This window comes from Syngnathus leptorhynchus, chromosome 3 (assembly GCF_054491065.1).
Source record: "Syngnathus leptorhynchus isolate UIUO chromosome 3, UIUO_Slep, whole genome shotgun sequence".
NCBI classification, from domain to species: Eukaryota; Metazoa; Chordata; class Actinopteri; order Syngnathiformes; family Syngnathidae; genus Syngnathus; species Syngnathus leptorhynchus.
This window is the reverse complement of record NC_141197.1, coordinates 3,909,398-3,935,337: the sequence shown is the minus strand read 5'-3', so window position 1 is coordinate 3,935,337 and position 25,940 is coordinate 3,909,398. Positions and strand designations below refer to the sequence as shown.

General features: G+C 40.6%; 1 protein-coding gene across 6 annotated transcripts in view; it reads left to right on the top strand.

Annotated features, from left to right (window-relative positions):
* Nucleotides 1-25,940, top strand: part of arnt2 (aryl-hydrocarbon receptor nuclear translocator 2) — a 92,314-nt gene that overhangs the window by 4,014 nt on the left and 62,360 nt on the right. For 2 of the 6 annotated variants that reach the window (XM_085908343.1, XM_085908342.1), the window contains exons 2-3: nucleotides 11,986-12,097; nucleotides 18,997-19,044. In XM_085908343.1, the coding sequence (XP_085764469.1) occupies nucleotides 11,986-12,097; nucleotides 18,997-19,044 (160 nt within the window). Of the gene's footprint in view, nucleotides 1-11,985; nucleotides 12,098-18,996; nucleotides 19,045-20,351; nucleotides 24,718-25,940 lie in introns of those variants that run through there. The other 4 variants (XM_085908344.1, XM_085908346.1, XM_085908345.1 and 1 more) reach the window with 4 other exon arrangements.

The window sequence follows — 25,940 nt, the reverse complement described above, 5'->3', positions numbered from 1 at the left end:
GACGACTCACGGAGTTCAAATGACAGTAATCCTTTGCTACATCGCGGTTTGTTTATCGTGGTTTCACTACATTGCGGATTTTTTAATTTTGAAAATTTGTGAAAAAAATCACATAAAAGTCGCTCCTGAGTATGTCGCCCCCCCACCCAAACTAATAAAAAAAACTGCAATTTATAGTCCGAAAATTCCGCATATATATATATATATATATATATATATATATATATATATATATATATATATATAGTTATATATATATAGTTATATATATATATATATATATATATATATATATATATATATATATATATATAGTTATATATATATATAGTTATATATATATATATATAGTTATAGTTATATATATAGTTATATATATAGTTATATATATATAGTTATACATATATATAGTTATATATAGTTATATATATATATATATATATATATATATATATCTCAACAACGCCGCGCGTGCACTGCAGAGATCTAGTATATAACTATGTTGTAGCGTTAACAAAGTACCAGGAAAGACGTGGGTTTGGTAAACGGCTCTTTATTTAACAAAACAAGAGTTCAACGAGCCAACAACTACTGAACTTCCACCCACGGAGGTGGAAGAAAGCTCCATAAATAGGACCAGGGGTGCGTAAAAGCCAAGTCCGAGCCCCATCCACCCTCCCGGACACCCACCCGGCCGAGCGCTGGCCTCGACTTCCATTCACGGAGGTGAAAGAGAGCTCCCGTCGAGAAGGACCGGGCGTGCGTAAAAGCCATAGTAGTTTTTCAAACCTTCTGTGTCACTCCAAATCATTAAATCCTTCAAACTCTTCGTCCTCCATGTCACTTACAAACAAAGTTATTTGAAATATGCTTTATATATTGTTATATGGGTCTGTGGAATAATTAGAAATGCAACTTACAACGGGTCCGACGTCAGCATATGTGGCGCATACGGGGCATTGTTTACATAAAGCACGATTGATGGATTTAATGAATTGGAGTGACACAGATGGTTTGATAAACGTGTTATTCATGTAATACTTCCTTGAATATGTCTGAATTTTCCGTCCGACCCGTTCTCAGCTCCTCGTTTGTGTATATGTCACGTTAGCATACCGTATCGTTTAGCCTGTTGTTGCTGGTTCATGTCTGTTTTTGGTGTTGGATTTTGACAAATAAAATTCCCTCAAAAATGCGATTTGTACTCCACTGCGACTTACATATGTGCTTTTCTCCTTTAATATGTATTTTATGGTTGGTGCGACTTGTACTCCCGAGCAACTTATAGTCTGGAAAATACGGGAATCTGTTAAGTCTGCCAATACTTACCTTTTTCCCACTTTCTCTCTTAATTGATGATGAGGAACAAAATGCTAATTTTGACCTGTAAAACTATAGTCGGATAGTGCATATTTTGATGCCTGTTAATATATACACCATTGCAGTCTTTGCATTGTGCCTTTTCAGATCTAAACAGTTTAAAAGTGATCAACAGAAATGAACACAAGTAGAATGTGAAACAGAGGATTTTTCTCGAGTCACGCTGTTACACTGAGCTGCTAGAACCCCATATGAAAACAGGTCAACTGTATTCTCTCATATTGTGTGCCACGTCACTGTACTGTACTGTCTAAAATTAACAAGGAAGCTTATTTTCACAAGTACAACGTATTGAAATTAAGTGTTGTCTTGAATGAATAAAAGATGATTGTAGAAAGGCACTTGTTCTTGTTTGAGGAATGAACAGGCTGCCCATTTCAAATGAAACTTATACATCGGTATGTCCACAGTCTGTGTCATATTCTTCTTTATTTGATGATGACTTCCAATGCTTAATGGTGCTCTTGTTTCTGGCGTAGCCAGAGGAGGACAAAGTTAGCTGGCTGATCCAAGACCAGATAGGCTTCCCCCCTTGCATAATAGTAGTGATCTCAGACTAGAAGCACAGTGTCACAGTAGGATTAGCCCCAGATGGCTGTCACTCAGATCCAATTGGTGTAAGAGCATGTGAAACGTGACGTGAAATCATCTAATGAGGGTTGCATGCTACTCCGTAACAAAGATGATGTCTTTTGAAAATCAGCCTTTACATGCAAGTCAATGTCCAGTGATATAGAAGTTAAAATGTCCACAAGCTAGAAGAAACAAACATCCTTTAAGAATTTCTTCAGTAAGGGGAAAAAGCCAATTAATGCAACATTATCAGTACTTTATTATGGATTTATTGTTACTGGCGATTCTCAGGCACCAAGCCCCGTCCGTCTGTGTGATATGCAGTGGCCAGCTTATAAATGTGGCAATGTAGCCTTCAAAACCGCTTTGACACTTGCTGACCAAGTACGCAGCATGAAAGGAATATCCACGAATGAAATCGACTGGACATTACAGTTTCTGCGTGTTATTGTCCCCCATTACCCCAAGGTTAGACCATTTTGTTGAAATATAACTACCCACTAATTCCATAATTACAACGCATGAGTTATGTTTTAGATTGCTTTTATGTGTTTCTATTGTGGTCTTTCAAAATATTGCTTTGTGGAGAATTTTTTTTGTGGCCCAAATTTAGATCGTGGCAGTATCATTCTGACCATTAACGTGTGTTAATGGCGTGTGCTGCACCCTCACATTGCCTCTAACAATTTATTTATGTGAAGTATTGTATTTGTATTTTTATTTTTTTTAATTTCACATTCCCTTTTTCTTGAATCATATTTACAAATACAGTCTAAAGATACAGAACTCTTAGGATTTGAAATAAAACAAAATAGCATTGAAGTCCAAACTAACAACTGATAGGGACCTATTTACATCATTAAGACATACAGTAATGAGAAAATTATTCGAACCTTGTAATGAGCATTTGTTAGCTTGGCTAGGTTTCTTTCTTTTGTATAACTGGGTGGCTACAGTTGGAATGTGTAACACATGCAACTAAGGCTGTCATAAATTAAGCCACCCAACCATCCAAAATCGCATGCTGATTAACCTTATGGCAAAATGAAAAATGGAAAAAGAAGCAGAGCAAAGAATGAATATTGTACTTTCTGACCCTTTTAAAAGAAAACGTTGCTTATTGGACCAAAAGATTCAATTACCGTATTTTCCGGACTATAAGGCCCCCTAAAAACCTAAAATTTTCTCAAAAGCCGACAGTGCTCCTTATAGTCCGGTGCGCCTTATATATGGATCAATTTATGAATTTTTTTTATCCATACTGGTTGTACACAGTGCTCTGCCAAAATTTTCAGAACGTTTTAGTACAACGAGTAAATTACAAGGTCGCATCGCTTCCCAGCATTACGGCAACCGTGGTCAGGGGGCGTCACTGAATAGCTGTTGTACCCGTGAGGCTATTTCATGTCAAAATAGGCTGCTCTGTTAATGTTTCGAGTAAATTTACGGATCGATATGGAAGGGAAACATAGGTAAGCAGTACCAAGGTGTTATATCGAACTTTAGTCAGTTCCGATCATTTTTTAAGCCCTCGTTTGAGAAACGCGATTGTTTACACTTTGCTGAGGCTCATGGGAGTCTGCGAGCTGAGGTTCATGGGAGTTTGCAGGTGGCTAATGCTATAGTGATAGCTGCTATACGCATGAGGCTATTTCATGTCAAAATAGGCTGCTCTGTTAATGTTTCGAGTACATTTACGGATCGATACGGAAGGGAAACATAGGTAAGCAGTACCAAGGTGTTAGATCGAACTTTCGTCAGTTCTGATAATTTTTTAAGCCCTCATTTGAGAAACGCGATTGTTTACACTTTGCTGAGGCTCATGGGAGTTTGCGGGTGGCTAATGCTATAGTGATAGCTGCTATACGCACAAGGCTATTTCATGTCAAAATCGGCTGCTCTGTTAATGTTTCGAGTAAATTTACGGATCGATATGGAAGGGAAACATAGGTAAGCAGTACCACGGTGTTACATCGAAATTTAGTCAGTTCTGATCATTTTATAGGATAGTTTGAGAAACGCGCTTATTTACAGAGGGCTCATTGGTTATTGGCTAGTGGATGCATATCGCAACCCTAGTCAACCGCAGTATGTTGCAGTATAGCTTCTATTTTATGCGCCTTATAATCCGGTGCGCCTTATATATGGACAAAGTTTTAAAATGGGCCCTTCATTGAAGGTGCGCTGTATAATCTGGTGCGCCTTTTGGTCCGGAAAATACGGCAATACTTTGATCTGAATTTCAGGTCATATGACTTGTCTCTGTTTGAGGCACTTAAGCCCAGTAGTAGATATCAATGTTTTGAATGGTATGATGTCCTTTTCTGTCATGTTTGTGTTACTGCGCATTTTGAATAATGTAATAAAACTTGATTTAAAAATAAAAACCAGCAAGCTGAATTAAAATCGTAATATCTGTCAGAAAAATCACAACGCTTTTCTTAAACTTGTTTAGCCCTACCCTCAAGTGTGTTTTAATTAACATTCGTAGGTTATTCATTGATCCCTCATTTGTTGCAGGAGCTGCGTTTCAGAACCACCTGTTAAAAACGAAAATCCGCAAAGTAGAAACGATATATATATTGTTTAGAAATTTTAACACATTGTATTGACATTTCCAACACGTGGAGTTTCCTGTTGGCCGCTAAAGGGCATGGATGTATCCATCCATCCATTTTCTGAACCGCTTAGTCCCCACGGGGGTCGCGGGCGTGCTGGAGCCTATCCCAGCCGTCATCAGGCAGTAGGCGGGGGACACCCTGAACTGGTTGCCAACCAATCGCAGGGCACACAGAGACGAACAACCATTCGCACTCGCACTCATACCTAGGGACAATTTGGAGTGTTCAATCGGCCTATCAAGCATGTTTTTGGGATGTGGGAGGAAACCGGAGTGCCCGGAGAAAACCCATGCGGGCTTGGGGAGAACATGCAAACTCCACACATTGGAATCGAACCCGTACCCTCCTAACTGTGCTACCCAGTGCGCCACCGAGCCGCCTATTGGATGTATTGCAAGTCAAATGAAAAGTATTTTTTTTTCCCGAACAACGCAATGCAAGGAGTCCACCTTCAGAATTACAACACTAACCTGGGGGACATCGTCCATAGCGAAACCAAAGTGAGTCGCGATTGCGCATGAATCTCCTCATGAATTGTGGTCTAGTACACAATAGTAAAGCTTAAAGCTTCCCGATTCCCTTAATAACCATTCCCACACTGTTCTGTGTATGTATTGTATCTTTACAGTAAACAAAATAACTAACATGATATAGTCACATCTCCCGACTTCTTCTGCACCGGTTGGTGCTTCTTCCCTCGAGCGTGGCTGGATGGCTGCTGCCTTCTGCGCTTGAACTCAGTCATGTCCGCAGTGACGCACATTGCTCAGAAACACGCCCTGCGTGATCAGGGCTCATTGCTGCTTTCCCAACTCCTGGATGGCGGTGCTTCTTTCCTACTTGCGCGGCAGCTAGCTGCGCACCCCGTGCTTGTCCTCAGTGAAGCACATTGCTCAGAGGCATGCCCTGTGTGCTAGCTGGTCGCTGCTCCTCTGTTTTCCTGTCTGGCCCGTGCATCATACATATTATCAACCCTGCTGTGAGCTCCATGCTCTGGTGGACTTCCCTGTCCGTCATGATTCATCCAGCATGAAGTCAACCCGGATTCGTTACACAAACGCAGTGCTTCTCCAGCTCCGGCACTGCCGGTTTGCTCCCCCACCTGCACTGCAACGCTTTCCGGACATCGCTCGCCGTCACCACCGGACATACATCCACCGTGGAGCTCGACGCAACTACCACATCGATGACTCCACTGCCATAAACACCATCTGGTCCTCCACCCGCCGCCATCCACCGAGAAACATGAATAGGAAGGTGGATCACAGTGCATTGGCTAGCCTAGCTAGGGTAGCTAATGCTTCCTGCTCGAACCAACACTGACGTCAATCTGGGACTACTTAACATTCGCTCCCTCACCGGCAATGGATCAAGCAATGGATGTCTCTCAACTTCCTTCGTCTGAACCCAGATAAAACTGAGATATTGATAATTGGTCCAGCTCGTTATCAACATTTATTTAAGGAAACCACTATAACTATAGATAACCGTACTATCACTCAGCGTGATACTGTAACTAATCTCGGGGTAATATTTGACCAAACGCTCTCTTTTCAAAAGCACATTAAGAATATGACCAGAATAGCATTTTTTCACCTTCCGTAATGTTGCTAAGATTCGCCCAATCCTCTCGACTGGTGATGCGGAAATTATTATACATTAATTTATCACGTCGCGCCTGGACTACTGTAATGCATTATTCTCTGGTCTTCCCAAGTCCATCATCAAAAGTCTACAGTTAGTACAAAATGCTGCTGCAAGGCTGCTCTCACGGACAAGAAAATTTGATCACATTACCCCAATATTAGCCAATTTACACTGGCTCCCGGTCCATTTAAGATGTGACTTCAAGGTTCTTCTATTAACCTATAAATTATTGCATGGCTTAGCGCCTTCATATCTCGTTGACTTAGTTGTTCCTTATCTTCCGTCTCGTAACCTTCGTTCGCAAAACGCTAGCCTTTTAGTGACACCGAGGGCCAAGAAAATGTCTGCAGGGGCTAGAGCATTTTTATTCGGGCTCCAGAGCTCTGGTATGCCCTGCCAATGGATATTAGAACTGCTACCTCAGTAGAAACATTTAAGACACCTTTAAAGACGTATTTCTATGATATGGCCTTTAATTAGCCTGTAGTAGCTGATTCGGCTGGAGTTTGTTTTTGCTCCCTCTCCCCGACCCCACTCCCCCCACCATTCCCCGGCTGGGGAGGTGGTTAGGTGACACCCAAGCTGACGGCGGCTATCTAGATTCTCGTGGACCAATTCAGCATGAAGGAACTTTTCGCCCTCGACACAGTACAGAAAGAGTCCTTATTAAAATCACTAATGATCTCCTGATTGCAGCCGACTCTGGTCTCATATCCATACTCATTCTTCTTGATTTAAGTGCAGCTTTTGACACTATCTCGCACTCCATCCTCTTAGGAAGACTAGCCGCTATTGGACTGGTTGACACACCCCTGCACTGGTTTCACTCTTTTCTTTCTGGCCGTTCTCAATTTATCCAGTTAAAATCATTCACATCTCACCCCTCCCCCGTGTCCTCTGGTGTTCCCCAGGGTTCTGTCCTTGGTACCCTCCTATTTATCATTTATCTCCTCCCACTCGGTTAAATTTTCCGTAAACATAACATTAATTTCCACTGTTACGCGGACGACACCCAGCGCTACGTCTCTTCAAAACCGCCTTTCAGCCTCACACCCTCCTCCCTCAGTACGTGCCTTCAAGAAATAAAATCCTGGTTCACCTCAAACTTCCTTAAACTAAACAGCGACAAAACTGAGGTAGTCCTCATAGGTTCCAAAGCTTCTCTCAATAAACAACCCTGTCTTACTCTCACCATTGACACCTCCTCGGTTTCCCCTTCCCCTCAGACAAAGAGTCTGGGTGTCGTCCTTGATTGCACCCTATCATTCAGCACCCACATAAACAACACTATCCGTCCCGCTTATTTTCACCTCCGTAACATTAATCGCCTCCGCTCATCACTCACCCCATCCAGCGCTGCTATCTTAGTCCACTCACTTGTCACCTCTCGCTTAGATTACTGCAACTCCATCCTTTTTGGTCTCCCTCAAAAACTCCTCCATAAATTGCAACTGGTCCAGAATGCTACTGCTCGCATTGTCACTGGAACCCGTCTACCATCATATCACTCCCGGTCTACACCAACTTCACTGGCTCCCCATAAAACAGCGCATTGATTATAAAATTCTCCTTCACACATTCAAGGCCATCCATAACCTTGCTCCTCCATACCTGTCAGACCTCCTTCATGTACACACTCCTACCCGGTCTCTCAGGTCTGCCTCCAGTATCACCCTCACTGTCCCCTCATTTTATCTGTCAACTATGGGGGCCAGAGCCTTCAGTTGCTCTGCCCCTCGCCTCTGGAATTCCCTCCCCCTGGACATCAAAAACATTGACTCCATCGAACTGCTCAAATCTCACCTCAAAATCCATCTATTTAGGCAGGCATTTGTCTAATTTTATTCCTCTTCTGCAGATGTTTTTTTTCCTTTCAGACTTCTTTTCTTTTAATTGTGTCTATTTTATGTGTGTTCGGCGACCTTGAGTGCCGTGAAAGGCGCCATACAAATAAAATGTATGATTTTTATTATTATCTTTTACCCATCATATTACTACAATGCTGCTTGGGATGCTGGGCGACCCAGCCACCAGCTTGCAGTCACACGTTTACACACGTTCACACCCATGTTCCCCTCTTCTAAGCGACCCCAGCTCTACTATATAGTAATGACTAGGGTTCAACTATAGTTATATATATTATATATATAAAATAAGTCATTGTTCTATTCATATCGTTTATAAAATTTTGACAGCATACAAGAGCATTTAGTTTTTTGGAGGCCGATGACAAATTTTTGCAGCAAAAAAGTACCATTTACCTTTTGATTGGCTGATTGGTTCCCGAAAAATTGTAATGCATCAAATAACCATTACCATGCATTTCAATGGATATAAATTATAAATAGTGTTTTACTATTTGCATTTCCTTGTTGTGCTAATAGCGTTTGTCAGCTGTAAATATATTGTGTGTGTGTGGGGGGGGGCAAACCTTTCTGTTTTGGATCCCAGAATGCATTGTGTGGCGCAAATTGTGCAATGCATTTATCCATCCATAAATCCATCCATTTTCCCTTCCCAGCAGCCATTGGGCAGTAGGCGGGGGATACCCTGAAATTGTTGCCAGCCGATCGCAGGGCACACAGAGACGAACAACCATTCACACTCACACCTATGGGGAATTTGGAGTGCTCAATTTGCCTACCATGCATGTTTTTGGGTTGTGGGAGGAAACTGGAGTACCTGGAAAAAACTCATGCAGGGGAGAAATGCAAAATCCACACAGGATGGGCCTGAATCAAAACCGTAACCTCTGAATTGTGAGGCGGATGTCCTAATCAGTGTCTCGCGATGCCAATCAATATAATTAATAAAATTATAGGGAAATTAATCCTAGTAATATATATGTATTACCAGCACAGTAGAACCTCTGACTTCTACCATAATTCGTTCCAGCAAACTGTTCAAACACCGATTTGGTTGGAGTCCGATTCAATTTTTCCCATAAGAAATCATGGAAAACTAATTAATCTGTTCTGACATAGCAACAATGGTCCCTTTTGCGTAATAATTAGAGTTTTTTGTGACGTCAAATACGCTCATACACTCGTTAGTAAAAAGGTTGTTGACCGCTGTTGTGTGGCACCACTTCAGTGGGCGGAGGGATATGTGACCAGACACACGGTCACTGGAGAGAAGAGTGGTGTGTTAATCGCATATCCGTCTGCCAGGCAAATAGGGCCACACAAGTGACACAAACAAGAGGCAGAACGATATCAAGACGGACATTACTGGAGAAAGGAACCTTTTATTCACAACCCCTCAATATGGGGAACAAAAGAAATGCATATGATGCCGTTTTTAAGTTAAAGGCAGTCAATTTGGCTCGTAACGAAGAAAATAGAGCTGCTGCATCTACTGTAGAGGTTTCTTCCTGCCACTAGAGGGCACTGGGCTATTGTTGATGACATCTTGTTGCGAGCCTCGACCCGGTTCGGAAAGCTGTTCAGAGTCCGGTGTCTTGTTCGGTTTCTGGGGTTCAAAACTTCAAGTTTTTGGTTCAAACTCCGATTTGTTCGAACCTGCAGATGTTTGAAGTCAGAGGTTCTAGTGTAGTTTCTTTTATACCACTAGTCGAATGAGTCATAATTAACACATTAACATTTTTCTTTTTTTTTTTTTTTTTAAATTGTGACTTCAAGTTTTGTGTGAAATAGTAACATTTTGGTGGATTACTTAAACAATTTGCGTTGCCCACCTAAACATTGCTTTATTATAATTAATAGAAAATTATCCAACGTTGCCAGTCAAAAGTTTATCAAAACAAAGTAACAATGCTCATAATTCCTCTTCACTGTCTTCATCATCTCAAAGTTGTAAACATAGCCTGAGCTGAAAAGAAGTATCTATTTAAAGGACAGTTCTGGTAGTTAATGAAGAAACTTTTTCAAAACAGGCCATTGTCATTCAAAATCATAAAGTGGAGGTACAGCATTTTTACTGGACATTAACATGTTTCTAGTCAAATGTTGGAAGGATGGGAACGATTGGAATAAGCTGTGTAGCAAAGACAGGTGCTATGATAAAGTGAGATTGTTTAATGGGGGAGGGTGTTTAGACTTTTAGAATAGTGGCCGCAGTGTCGAGGCTTTTCCTGGTGCGATGAATGGCTACACTGATTGCCAAAATAAAGCAGTGTCTTCATTACATCTCTCAAATTGTGTTACTCACCCTATATTAAATAGATGCCCAGCCCAGTGACACTATATTAAGTGGATTTTTCCATTGGACTGCCATCTTATCTTTTACTTACTTCAATACTAAATTAGCACAAGCTCCTTGGAGTGTCTGTACAGGATTCATATCTATAAACATTTAAGAGCTTGTAAACAAAGCATGATAACTGCCCATTGTGGCGGCTGTGGCTCAGGCAGTACAGGGGGTCAACCGAAGGGTCAGCGGTTCAAGTTTGGCTCTTTTTGAGTCATGCGTCCTTGTGTCTTTGGACAGAACACTCCACACACCCTTCCTCCACTGCCACTCACACTGGTGTATACCTGGATACGAATGTTTGGTGGTGGTTGACGGAGCCATAGTCCTTCTGTCAGCTTGCCCCAGGGCAGCTGTGGTAGTTTACCATGACCAGAGTTGAACTGTGTGAGCGCATGAATAATGTATCCACTGTAAAATGTCTTTGAAAAGTGCTATATAAATCTGATGCATTATTATTAGTAGTTAGAAAAATTAATCTTGACATGTGTATACAGACATTTGTATTTGCTTTGTTGATATTCCTTAAGCTGCAATATATCCCTGTTTAAAATATCCTGCAGTTCTATTCCGATTTTGGCGGAAATTGTCAATTTTTCTATCAATCTGCATCTGAGTCAGCATCATAAACAAGCTTGGTACGAAGGCTGAACTATTTTGGAAAATAATCTACAGTAGTTGGCATTTTTCTATTCCTCACCATTGTAATTACTATTCAATATGACATTTTTTGAAGGACCTCTTTTAGATTTTCAACAAACACAAGCACAAAAGCATGGTAATTTTTGACAGTTTGAATGAACCAATCAATGAATGGCAGACGTGACGTTGAGAAAAAAATCCACATTTTTTTAAATGAATGCTTCCATTGCCGTCGGCTGCTGGGCTTTTAATGACTCTGTGTTTCTAGGTTCAAGTTTAATGCTGAATTAAACAAACTACCGTCTCTCTTGTGTGTCAGTTTGTGACGTTGCGTACAAAGGATACATCACAGCCAGTCAATGAATTTAGTTTGTCGGTTCATTTTGTGTCACTGGTACAGCATTGGGTCTGACTTGCCAGCCCACTTTTCCTAAGGTAATTTGCCTTTAGCTATATCATAGTCTTTAATTGGGTAGCACGTCCGCCTTAGGAGGGTGCGGGTTCGAGTCCACCTCCGGCCCTCCCTGTGTGGAGTTTGCATGTTCTCCCCGTGTCCGTGTGGGTTTTCTCCGGGCACTCCGGTTTCCTCCCACATCCCAAAAACATGCTTGGTAGGCCGATTGAAGACTCTTAATTGTCCCTCGGTATGTGTGCGAGTGTGGATGGTTCGTCTCTGTGTGCCCTGCGATTGGCTGGCAACCAGTTCAGGGTCCCCCGCCTGCTGCCCGATGATGGCCCTGCGATTGGCTGGCAGCCGGTACTGCCCGATGATGGCTGGGATAGGCTCCAGCACGCCCGCGACCCCCGTGGGGACAAAGTGGTTCAGAAAATGGATGGATGAATGAATAGAATGAGTAAGCTTAACAATGACAAAAGATTATTGTTATTAATTATTTTATGTTCTGTTCCACAGAGATGGGCAGTGAGTTGCCAGGTACAGTAGTGATGCCGGGGGCAGTGGGATCTGGCCCGGTAAGGATGGGAGGATCTGTGCCAGGCCGTGGTGGCAAGAGAAGATCAGGCGGGTGAGTGTGTCTCTTGATATCCTCCGAACAGTGCTGAAAAAACACCTTGGCCCCAGATTAGCAAGAAAATAATGAGCAAATATGCATTGCAACAAACAAGTCAAGTCAAGTCAGGTTTATTTGTATAGCCCTAAATCACAAGCAGTCTCAAAGGGCTTCACATAGACAATCAATTGACAATAATTCTCAAAGCATCCCCTGATCTTAGGCTCCCAAAAGGGCAAGGAAAAACTCAAAAAACCCCTACAAGGGGAAAAATGAGAAACCTTGAGAAGGGACCACAGATGGAAGGATCCCCCTTTCAGGATCACCAGGCTGCAATGGATGCAAAGAGGGCACATAAAATACATCATATGGAAACCAAAAAGTGGATGCCCAGGCCAAAGCCAAGAGCTGTCGGAGGTGCCTTCGATTGTCCTGGCAGTGTCCTCCAGGAGGGTATTCCACTGCAGTTCCCTCATGGTGAATTGGTCCACGAGAATCTAGATAGCCATCGTCAGCATGGGTGTCACCTAACCACCTCCCCAGCCGGGGAGGGGTAGGGGAGTGGGATAAACTATATAGGCTTGATTTACTAAAGGTTTGCCACAGTTTGCACATGTAAGTGACAATGACCACAAACCTAGATGTGGAAGTTGCAAAACATGCATTCATGCCTCTCAGTTCACTTTTAATGTTCTGGTAGAAGTATAGTATATGTAAATAGATAAGTTTAATATGGTCAGTGTGATGAGTATTGTGATAAATGACTTTTTAAATATACAGTAATTCCTCGATTTTCTCTGTGGGTAACATTCCAAAAAGAACCCGTGGTAGGTGAAATCCGTGAAGTAGAAACCTTCATTTTTTTTTTTTTTACCATTATCATAGAGGTTTAACATTGAAACCAAAGGACAAAACTTGTTTTCAGGCCCAAGCATTTGTTTCACAAAGAGAAGTAAACACTTTCTTCGAGATAACAGTAAAATAATAATTTTAATCATCAGTACGTACTATATAGTGCACCTCTGTGACCTGACTCCACTCTGTAGTGCCTTTTTCATATGAAGGTATAACACAATGCACTGTGAATAAAATCTGTGAAGCAGTGAGGCCGTGAAAGGTGAACCGTGATACAGCGAGGAATGACTGTATATGCTGTACTTTTCTCATGGTTATTTTATTTACAGCAGTGAAAAGTTAATATTTTGTGATGAATTTGAGAATATGATTAATTATGCTAGTTTAATGATTTTAAAATCGATTCTTTAAAAAGGTACTATGTGCTGCCATATTTATTGAACACGTCATCAAGTAACCCGTAGGGAGATGTCACACATCTGGGATATGTATAATTAGTATTTATAATTCCGTCAAATTCTTCTAACTGTTGATCGTTAAAAGATTAGGCCACATTGTTAGGCAGAAACACAACCAAATTTAATTTAATGGGAAAATGAAGCTTCATAAACCAGTTGTATTCTTTGGGTCCTCTAGAGGGCAATGTTAGTTTAAAGTGAGGGTTTTAAGAAATGGAAAGTTGGTGGGCTTTCAGCTCTTTGGTGAACAAAGAGTGCCGTCTAGAGGTCTAAGTAAACACAACAATGGGTTCATGAATCATCTTGAAGCTTCATTTGCCCATCATTACCAGGTCCCGAAATTTACAGTATATCCTCCTTCAGATGAGAAAGGATGGTGCTGAGTCATGAAATCTTTTAGACAACGTGGCTAACCAGTATAAAAATCTTTTCACCACACTGAAGCATAGTTAGCCACAACATCACATGTTTATGTGGCGGTGGTCAAACCTATTTGGTCGCGATCTTGCCTCATGGCATTCTTGGCGATAGTGAATTAAATCGTGATAGTAAGTTACATTGACCTGCAATTTATATTTTGTTGATTTCTGAAACATCCTTTCATAGGAATTCACATCTTATCACATGACATTGGATCTCTGCTAGCACTGTGTTGACAGCATACGTGTCTCAAGCAATGCTGAGTTGAGCATTCTTGCAGTTCAAGAGAAAAAAAACTATTTTCCAACTGTTATCACTTCTACGTTCCAATGAGCGATCGTAGATTAAAAAGCCGTTGCCTTGTAGCTGTGCAATGCAGATTGCGGTCTTTGACATGGTACCACAGTTCACATCCCAGTCACATTAATATCCTACTCGGTATATCATACCATAATTCCACACCACTGCTTGTTATAAAATGAGTGGGATGCTTCAAGAAGGACATCCAATGTCAAACCTACACTACCGTTCAAAGTTATGGGGTCACTTCAAGATTCAAGATTCAAGAATTTATTCGCGATGTTTGAGCGTGCCAAACAAGGAATTTGACTTCGTTACATCACAGTCTCAGACTTAGAAATATCCTTATTTTTAAAATAAAACCGCTATTATTACCAATGTGGATGACATTAAACTAAAAAGGAATACTCTTTCTCTTTCTCTTTCTCTTTCTCTCTCTCTCTCTCTTTCTCTCTCTCTCTTTCTCTCTCTATCTATCTATCTATCTATCTATCTATCTATCTATCTATCTATCTATCTATCTATCTATCTATCTATCTATCTATCTATCTATCTATCTATCTATCTATCTATCTATCTATCTATCTATCTATCTATCTATCTATCTATCTATCTATCTATCTATCTATCTATCTATCTATCTATCTATCTATCTATCTATCTATCTATCTATCTATCTATCTATCTATCTATCTATCTATCTATCTATCTATCTATCTATCTATCTATCTATCTATCTATCTATCTATCTATCTATCTATCTATCTATCTATCTATCTATCTATCTATCTATCTATCTATCTATCTATCTATCTATCTATCTATCTATCTATCTATCTATCTATCTATCTATCTATCTATCTATCTATCTATCTATCTATCTATCTATCTATCTATCTATCTATCTATCTATCTATCTATCTATCTATCTATCTATCTATCTATCTATCTATCTATCTATCTATCTATCTATCTATCTATCTATCTATCTATCTATCTATCTATCTATCTCTTTTTTTGTTCTTTTATCACAAACAGTTTATTTTAGGTTGCATTACCTGACATGTTTCGGCGTGTACTTCCGCCTTCATCAGAGGACTCTGATGAAGGCGGAAGTGTACATTGCAATAAAATAATGCTACCGCTATTGTTGGGGAGCCTGAGGATTGTATAGGGGGTTGGCTCGAATGGTTACGCTCTTTTCGCCCCCGGGTGTCGGTCAGAACACAGGAGGGAAGTCGTGGTTCAGTTTTGATTGCTTTCCTGAATTATTGGCAAAAAATAATACATAACAATAAATGAAATGCTCTCGGCAACACACCAAACATTAGTCATCGTTTGAGACAACAAAATAAATTTGATGGCGACCGTTAGTCGCCGTGCCGTTGCGTAACGGCTACTCGTACGATGCGAGGCAAACTTAAAGGAGCGTGCCGGAGCTGTCTATCAAACTGCGCGCACACGAAGCAAACCGCGATGGAACAAACGGCACAACAGTGGACAGTAGTAACAATGAAATGTATATACAGTGGAGCCTCGGTTTTCGAACACAATCCTTTCCAGAAGGTTGTTCGAGAAGAGAATCATTTGAATTCCGAATCATGTTTTCCCATTACAAATCATGGAAAAAAAATTTTAATCCGTTCCAAGCAAAAAAAAAAAAAAAAGTCATTTTTTTTCATTTGCGCATTTTTGTCCGATCGCGCAACTGCAGCGCACCGCCAAATGCGCAACCGTAGCGCGTCGCCGAACGCGCAACTGCACCGCGCTGGTCGCATTATTGTGACAGAGCGGCCGCTGAAATTTAGAAAATATTTGTAAAGTCTTGATATATTTTCCAAAATTTAAGTGGACCTCAGTGTGCAGGAAGTTTAATTTTGTCCGATCGCGCAATCGCAGCGCGCTGGGCGCTCACGGTGTGTGTGTGTGTGTGTGTGTGTGTGTGTGTGTGTGTGTGTGTGTGTGTGTGTGTGTGTGTGTGTGTGTGTGTGTGTGTGTGTGTGTGTGTGTGTGTGTGTGTGTGTGTGTGTGTGTGTGTGTGCGCGCGCATATGCGTGTGTATGTGTATATTTTGATTAATGACTGTTCTAGCTGCAAACGTCTAGTTTTTAATGCAATATCTACATAGGTGTGTACATTGGCCCATTTCCAGCAACCATCCTCCAGTGTTCTAATGCTCCATTGTGTTCCCTAATTGCGTTAGAAGTCTAATGGATGATTCGAAAACCTTTGAAAACCCTGGTGCAATTAAGTTAGTTTTCATGGAAAATGCTAAATTATCTGAGTGATCCCAAATGTTTGAACGGTAGTGTATGCTATGTGGCAACATTACATCAAGACGTCTTGGAAGAACTCCCTGCCTGCACTGTAGTTTCAACTTTCCACCAAAAGAGGGTGATAACAGACTATGAACAAGTTCATGATTTGATTAGTTGACATATATGGCCTATAAATGTGTGTTGAATGTTGAGGCAAAAACGAAATCCATCCACCATTTTCTTAGTTCAGAAACATAATTTACAGTATGTATAACTGGATAATTACACTACATACTTGTATGAAGCTGAAATTAAAACCGCTTTGATTTTGAACAGGTTTAATTACAATAGCCTTCAGTAGATTTACATGAATCATTATGGGACTACAACATACCATATCATTGTACTCACCTGATATTAGGGCTGTAGCTATCAAATACCTGGGTATTCAAATATACCGTATTTTCCGGACTATAAAGCGCGCCTAAAAAACTAAAATTTTCTCAAAAGCCAACAATGCGCCTTATTGTGCCTTATACATGGATCAATTGATGAATTTGTTGATCCATACTGGTTGTACACAGTGCTTTTAGTACGACAAGTAAATTACAAGGTCGCATCGCTTCCCAGCATTACGGCAACCGTGGTCAGGGGGCGTCACTGAATAGCTGTTGTACCCGTGAAGCTATTTTATTTCAAAATGGGCTGCTCCGTTAATGCTTTGAGTACATTTACGGATCGATATGGAAGGGAAACATAGGTAAGCAGTACCAATGTGTTAGATCGAATTTTAGTCAGTTCCGATCATTTTATAGGAGATCGTTTGAGAAACGCTATTGTTTACACTTTGCTGAGGCTCATGGGAGTTTGTGGGTGGCTAATGCTATAATGATAGCTGCTATGCGCACGAGGCTCATGTCAAAATAGGCTGCTCTGTTAATGTTCTGAGTAAATTTACGGATCGATATGGAAAGGAAACACAGGTAGGCAGTACCAATGTGTTAGATCGAACTTTAGTCAGTTCCGATCATTTTATTGATCGTTTGAGAAACGCGATTGTTTACACTTTGCTGAGGCTCATGGGAGTCTGCGAGTTTAGGCTCATGGGAGTTTGCGCATGGCTAATGCTAGAGTGATAGCTGCTATACGCGTGAGGCTATTTCATGTCAAAATAGGCTGCTCTGTTAATGTTTCGAGTAAATTTACGTATCAATATGGAAGGGAAACAGGTAAGCAGTACCAATCCGTTAGATCGAACTTTAGTCAGTTTTGATCATTTTATAGGAGATAGTTTGAGAAACGCGATTGTTTACATAGGGCTCATTGGTTATTGGCTCACAGATGCATACTGCAACCCTCGTCAACCTCAGTTTGTTGCAGTATAGCTTCTATTTTATGCACCTTTTACTCCGGTGCGCCCTATATATGAAATAATTTCTAAAAGAAAAAATTCAATGGGTGTGCGCCTTATAATCCAGTGCACCTTTTGGTGCGAAAAATACAGTACTACTGAAAATTATTTTGAATAATTGGGTATTTATTTAGCAATTTTTATATTCACTAGTTCTAAAGACAGGAGACAAAAAACACATTCCCACACAATAATGAATGACCAACTGCTTTTCATTCTTAGATCATCAATGTTTTATACTTAAATTTAATCTGTGCATAGAAGTACGTAAGGGTGGGAATCTTTTGGCCCCTCATAATTCAGTTACGATTACAATTACGATTCAGACGCTCCGATTCAATTATAAAACAATTATTGATGCATTTTTATGTATATTGAGCACATTTTTGCGACACAAGTTTTTTTTTTATTTAACTATTATCACTTGCACTTTATTTGAAAAGTGGTGTCCTCTGTACTCTGAATAACCAAACTGCAAACCAAAAATTCAGAACGTTATCCAAATGTGCCGTTGTGTCAGTCAAGACGTGTTAGCCAAACTGTAAACAATTGTGTTCAGGGGGAGGGAACATGAGTAGGATTAAACAAAACAGTCCTAAAATGGACCATTGTTGGAGTTATGTGTCATTAAATGTGTAATGTGTAAATGATTAACAACTCATTTTATATTTACAAAGTAGAAAAGGTATAACAAAATTTTGAAACGGTATAACAAAAGATAAAAATATAAAGACAATATTCTATGTTGTTTGGAGTTTTTCCTGTAACATACGTTTGTTGAATGAAAAAAAAAAAATCCTGGTAAAATGTCTGGAATGTTCCTAAAAGCTGATGATAAAGGTTGGCATCTGTACCTGATACTCACACGCCCCTTTTGTGTTGAATGTTTTTTTTTTTATTATGACCTGCATTAACTGCGTGAACACACTGGCCCAGTTTTGTGACTACCAAACCTACCAAAGAGAACATTTGTGCCACTGTGATTTTAATATACTGTCACTTGTTTTTATGGATGAGGTCAGATTGTCAGTTAAAAAGGTTTGGCAGGTTCAACATACTCACGTTTGTCCATTTGCATCAACCAAAACAAAAAGTTCTCTTCTTCTTCAAACTGATCTTTGAGAGACATTTACAGCAAATATTGGCCCCATGAGTGCTGTGCTCTCCAAGTCTTAAAACTGGTAATGCGACTTTCCTGTGGTTCTTTCTCAGAATGGACTTTGATGACGAGGACGGAGAGGGACCTAGCAAATTTTCAAGGTCAGAAAAATGAATGCATTAGACATTGTTACATTGGTTACACTTCAAGTTTTAGATATAGCTTCAGAATAATATCAATCTTGTACTTCAAGTGATCAAAAAACAATTAAAATGTAACTGAGAAGACTTGCTGATCACCTATGTTTACCATATAAATTATTTGTCCGATCATTTCATAAATCATTGTATTTTCATTCATTAAAAGCACAATGGCCATCTCTTAAATTTTTGGTATTTATTTCAGCTATCCTTTAATTGTCTCAATTTGTTTTCCTTTCACCGCTTTTTATTTGTCACTTCTTAATCCATAGGTTGTAAGTGTATTATTCATTATTTAATGGATACGATTTGATTGATTGATCAGCAGAAATCTCCACAGTGCTTTCTTGTAAGCTGAATGATGGCAGTGTATAGGACAAGCTGCTTTGGTGATCACAAGAGGAACTGTACTCTTAGTGTTTTCTAATTGCATTACATGTCTTAAAACTGTCCGCATAAACCGTGAAAGTTTGTCAGACCCGCTGCAAGTATGTCAGTGACACATAGTAAGTACAGACTAAAAGAAAGGGAGGAGGAAATGTTGTTTTGTGGTAAGGTTATCTTTGTTATGGTGACACCAACTTGCAGCAGTAGATAATTATCGATCACATTTTATTTGCGTGCTTATAGGCGTGTACACTTGTTGTAATTGCAGTTATTTTGACATTTCCCTTTAAATTAACAGTTAATTATTTCCTAAAACCAATTGCTAATTTAAAAATGTCATACATAAGTAGAGAATGTCAGTATGACATGACTGACAAATATGACAGGTATAGAGTGTTTTGAATAGTTTTTATTTTAAAATTCAAGCAATTTCAGGGTTCATTCAGAGGAATCACTCTTGAGTTGTTTTCTAACCAAGAAGTAATTGCTGCCTTAATCTGAACGTTGTTGGTAGATTGTGATGCAAATTACCCACAATGATTGAGTCAAATACACAAACAAGTGACGACTCTGAAAAAATAGTTGTGCTGTGCGAAACAAATAATATCTTTGTTTTATCTCTCAAATTATCCTATCATTAATTACAAAAATACATTTTTCATTCCACAAGCCATTAGCAATTTTTAACATAGCAACTTTGCCTTGCACCATGCTATTTTCATTTGTCTTCTCTCATGCTCTAAAACATCTTTAACATGTAACTTATTTGTCAAGACTTTGGTGTTTGTATTTATGTGTTGTCTTTCTATGTATTTACAATTGCTTGAATGCATTTTTGTTTTTTTGTTTTTCTTTGTAGGTATGATGATGATCAGATATCTGGTGAGGATAAGGAAAAATATGCCAGGTAGGCCTAGACATCTGGAGATAAAGTGGATACTCAGGATATACTGAAGTTCAAACCTGCCCTGGCCTCAAGTGAAATAACAAGTCAGGTTGGGGTTTATGCCTATTGTCAAAATTTCAAACCTAGTAAAAGATTTATTTCGTACCGACAGTACATCTGAGCTTGGTATTGGTGAACAGTGTTCTTCTTCACGGCCTTTCTGTTTTGCAGATTTTTTTGTGGGTGCCAGTGTATCATGCTCTTATAACAAATTTATATACAGTGGAGCCTCGGTTTTTGAACGTCTCAGTTCTTGAACAAATCGGTATTCGAACAAAAAATTCAAGATTTTTTTGCTTCGGATGTCGGACAAAACTCGGTTGTCGAACCTCGCGAGATGAGCCGAGAAGACACGCATGCCAACTGACTCCATTCGTTATTACATTCTCGTTACTCTGAGGATTGCATCAACTCTAATCATGCCTCCAAAGGAAGCAAGTGGGCGCAGTAAAGCCATCCTAAATCACAAAGACGCTCCTAAAGCAATGCGACAGTGAGCGCCCGGCGCGCTGCGGTTGTGCAATCGGACCAAATTACCGTAATTTTCGGACTATAAATCGCTCCGGAGTATAAATTGCACCAGCCATAAAATGCACAATAAAGTAAAAAAAAACAATAAGTCGCACTTTTAGGGCAAAGTTTATTTGTCAAAATCCAACACAAAAAACAGACATGAACCAGCAACAACAGGCTAAACGGTGTATAAGTCGCACCAGCCATAAAATGCACAAAATAAAGTGAAAAAAAACATACATAAGTCGCATTTTTGGGGCAAATTTATTTCTCAAAATCCAACACCAAAAACAGACATGAACCAGCAACAACAGGCTAAACGATACGGTATGCTAACGTGACATATACACAAACAAGGAGCTGAGAACGGGCCTGACGTAACATTCAGAGTTATCCAAGTAAGTATTACATCAATAACACGTTTATAAAACCATCTGTGTCACTCCAATTCATTAAATCCATCGATCATGCTTTATGTAAACAATGCTGCTTATTATATATATTATATGCGGCGGCATATGCTGACGTCGGACCCGTTGTAACTTGCAATTCTAATTATTCCACAGACCCATATAACGATATATAAAGTATATTTCAAATAACTATCACATTACAACAATATAATCAAACCACCTGTGTCACTCCAAATCATTAAATCCATTGATCAAATTCCTCATTCTTTATGTCAACAACGCCGCACGTGCGCTGCCGAGATCTAGTACTAGGAAAGACATGGGTTTGGTAAACGGCTCTTTATTTAACAAAACAAGAGTTCAATGAGCCAGCAACTACTGAACTTCCAGCCACGGAGGTGGAAGAGAGCTCCATAGAATAGGACCGGGCGTGGGTAAAAGCCATGTCTGAGCCCCATCCACCGTCTCCGGACAGCCACCCGGCCGAGCGCCGGCCCCCGACATCCATCCACGGAGGTGAAAGAAAGCTCCGTAGTGTATGACCGGGCGTGCGTAAAAGCCATGTCAGAGCCCCATCCACCGTAACCGGACAACCACCCGGACGAGCGCTGGCCCCCGACTTCCATCCACGTAGGTGAAAGAGAGCTTCGTCAAGAAGGACAGGGCGTGCGTAAAAGCCATAATAGTTTGTCAATCCTTCAAACTCTTCGCCCTCCGTGTCACTTACAATAAACGCCGCTAATGATGCAGGTAGTACGTGGGGCCCTTCGTCATCTTCGTCATCCCGTGATCGAATCCTTTGCCTTTTATGTAAACAACCGCCACGCAGCACGGGTGACGTCACTTGCAGTTCAAATGACAGTAATCCCTTGCTACATCGCGGTTCGTTTAGCGCGGTTTCACTACATTGCGGATTTTTGAATTTTGAAAATCACATAAGTCGCTCCTGAGTATAAGTTGCCCCCCCCACCCAAACTATGGAAAAAAACGCGACTTATAGTCCGAAAATTACGGTAAGCTCCCTGTGCACTGAGGTCCACTTAAATTTTGGAAAGTACATGAGGACTTCAAAAATATTTTCTAAATTTTAGCGACCGGTCTGTCACAATAATGCAACCAGCGCGGTGCAGTTGCGAGGTCGGCGACGCGCAACGGTTGCGCGGTCGGTGACGCGCTACGGTTGCGCGTTTGGCGGTGCACTGCAGTTGCACGATTACACAAAAATGCGCAAATGAAAAAAATTTGTTAAAAATGTGTTGTATTTGATTGGAACGGATTACATTTTTTTCCATTATTTGTAATGGGAAAATATGATTCGGAATTCGAACAATTCACTTCTCAAACAGCCTTCTGGAACGAATTGTGGTCGAAAACCAAAGCTCCATTGTATTTTAAAAAGTAGGAATTAGGGCTGCTCAATTACTTAATCATGATTACGATTTTCTCGATCTCAAAATTCAATTAATCGATTATTTGGTGTTTTTGTTCTGAGATGTGTATGCGCAATGCAATCGTGACGCCCTCGCGTGTGTGGAGTAGAGATTCAGGCCATATTCAACAAGCAGTGTTGTACCTGAACGCGTTCAATGAACCAACGTTCATGAACTCGTTCATATTTTGGGCGAATTTGAACTGAATTTAGCGCATTTTGGCTTTTTGTAAACGAATGAACAAATTAATGGTTTTGAACGGAAGTTTACTTTTGTTCAAGGATGCCAGGTTTTCTCTTCTTTGACGTCAAATGAAAACTCCGCTAAACACACTGTAAATAAGGTGGTTGGGGGGAGGATTTGACAATCCCGATCACAAACTGTTGCGCGGCAAAAAGACAGACGCGCCATTCAATAAAAACTCTCACTCGCCCTTTCTTGTCAAATGGGTATCATCCTGTTAGAGCATTCAGGAATTTGGCGTTGAACCATGAATTACTCTTAATGAGATTGTTTCTGTTGTTGTAGTACATTGTTTGGGCTTTGCACCTTTACCTTTGCAGTTTTATGTCCCAAATTCTATATGTTTTCTGGTTCTTTTGGGCAAACAGAAATAATAGATTCACAAAAAACTTAGTTAAAGCAAATATTTTTGTTTTTCACATTGAATACTTCATTTGTACATGCTTTGTTTCCAATCTTAGTCTAGCACCTTCAGCAGATTGTTTGTGTTTGCACATTCTGGACTAGCACGTTCGCCTCACAGTTTGGAGGTTGCGGGTTTGATTCCACCTCCGGCCCTCCCTGTGAGCAGTTTGCATTTCTTTCCCATGTCTGTGTGGGTTTTTCCCGGGAACTCGGGTTTCCTCCCACATCCCAAACGCATGCTTGGGAGGCCAATTAATTGCCCATAGGTGTGAGTGCACGAGAGAATGGCTGGCAACCGGTTCAGGGTGTCCCCCGCCTACTGCCCGATGACTGCTAGGATAGGTCCGGCACGCCTGCGACCCTCGTGGGGTCAAGCGGTACAGATAATGGATAAATGGATAGTATTTCACTTAAACCACATATGCACTTAAACAGCTTCGCATCATTCATTAAAGGGCTGGGTGTTATGGAAAAAAAATCATATCTCGATCTTCATAACCAGGCGACGATATGATAATGAGTTCAGTGAAAGCTAAGCAAGAAAAGAAAAGAAAATGCAAAATATCAATTCACAATGATGTGGAAAGTTCTGTTTTTAATTAGAATCTCACAGGCATTAAGATTAATAAAGTCACCAATAAAGAAATGTTGTACTACAATTTACTGTGCTTCAACAATGACAGTTTTAGGTTACATCACAAGTCTTTGTTTGCATGCGTGGGTGTGCATGTGTTAACTGCATCAATATGTGTGTTGTTTCGTGCCAATTTGTCCATGCAGAAGTCAAGGAAAACACGCATTGCTACAGAAATAGGACATCGGCAATAATCGTGAGAAAAAGATATTTTGAAACCTTTTTTGCAACCTTTTTATCACAATTTTTATTATCTCATCTACTGGTACAAATGAAATTTACAATATGACTATTGTTATAAAGAGGCCTGTCTAATTATTTTATTGACTTTTTTTTTTTACTCGATAAATGGTCCTTTCCATGCATGTGATTACATACACGTATATAGCTATTCACTTCCTGACCATTTAAACTGAAAATATTTACCTTTTTACATTTAAATAACCCAATCAGCAATGCTCCTTTTATGACAACACTTTTACACTCACAATAGGTGTCAGGAACAGATGATTCAATTAATACCATGATAGTTGATGATCAAGCTGGGCAACCACATGCAGCACAAACAGACAGAGCGGGTGCAGCGTCGCAGCAGCGGATGACAGACGACAGGTGCTGGGGCACAACTGGAAGCTCGCTTGAGGGAAGCAGGCAGATGGGCAGGTAGGAAAGCAGGTGTTGCGTCGGTGTGCGTCCTCGAGGCAGACTGGGCAAGCAAGGGTAGACAAGCTCGTAGTCGACAGGCAGAAGGTCAGGTCAGACAGAGTTCGAAGCAGAACGATCAAACAGGCAGGCAAGGCGTAAGGCAAAGATGTTTTTGGGTTCAGGCCTGCCAGTGTTCCTGAATGGGTTGGTCAAGCAGGCAGACAAGGTCGTCAGGAGTCAGTTTGGTGAAATTGCCAGTGAGCAGGAATGAGTCGCAACATAGGCAAATAGCAAGCTTGACCAACTACCTAGGAGTGATGGGAGAACGGCGTTCAAATACACACCCAGATGAGCAGGTAACAAGAGACAAGTGGCGGCGATGGGCGCAGATTATCGCGTGGTGTAGCTATGAGCATTGTGCGTCAATGCAGACGTGGCTGTGGACTCTAGTGGGAGGCGTGGCAGCTAGCTGTGTGCGAGTTGGAAGAGTACTCGACTCGTGGATGAAGAGCAGAATCATGATGGCGGCGTAGCTGCACGCAGCAGAGAACACCTCACTCGCTGAATGTAGTGACATTGCAAGAGGGGATCGTGGCAGCTGCTAACGTGTGTGGCCACACGTCAACTGGCAGGGTGAGGGTGGGGCTGAGACGGGACGGATATGAATTTAAGGCTATTAATCATGAGTTAATTATTAATTTGGGCTTTCACACACAAAAACATTGCAGTATTCCCTCTTCATAACAGCAATAAATGCTCTATGTATTGACTATGTCTATGTCGACAGCATAGATTTTAGGTTAAAATGACTGATCCTTCCGCATACACTGGCCAACGGCAGATGTAGTCTTTCAATCATCAATCATTTCTAAACTGGTTATGGTTTTGGTCCAATTTTAAATCAATCCGCTCGTAGTCGTATTTGCTAGTGCAAAGCTAACCTGAGCATTTGTGAATTCCCTTTTATGGCAATTGTAAATGCGTGACAGTGAAGTAATTAAAAGAGTCATTGCCCTAGCCTGTGATGAAACTCAACATAAGGAAATTGTGCCTTGCCACAGGCCACTTTAATGTCATCCTCCTGCTTGCTGCATTAGTAGGAAGGACTTCCATTTACTTAGTTGGAAGAAGGTTTTCGCCTCAGATCCATTTCTCCCACAAATTGGTCTGTAACTGTCACAGGACTAACGCTAACAACAAATTCGAAGTTCCGGTGACGGCACCATCGTATCTGAGTCAGC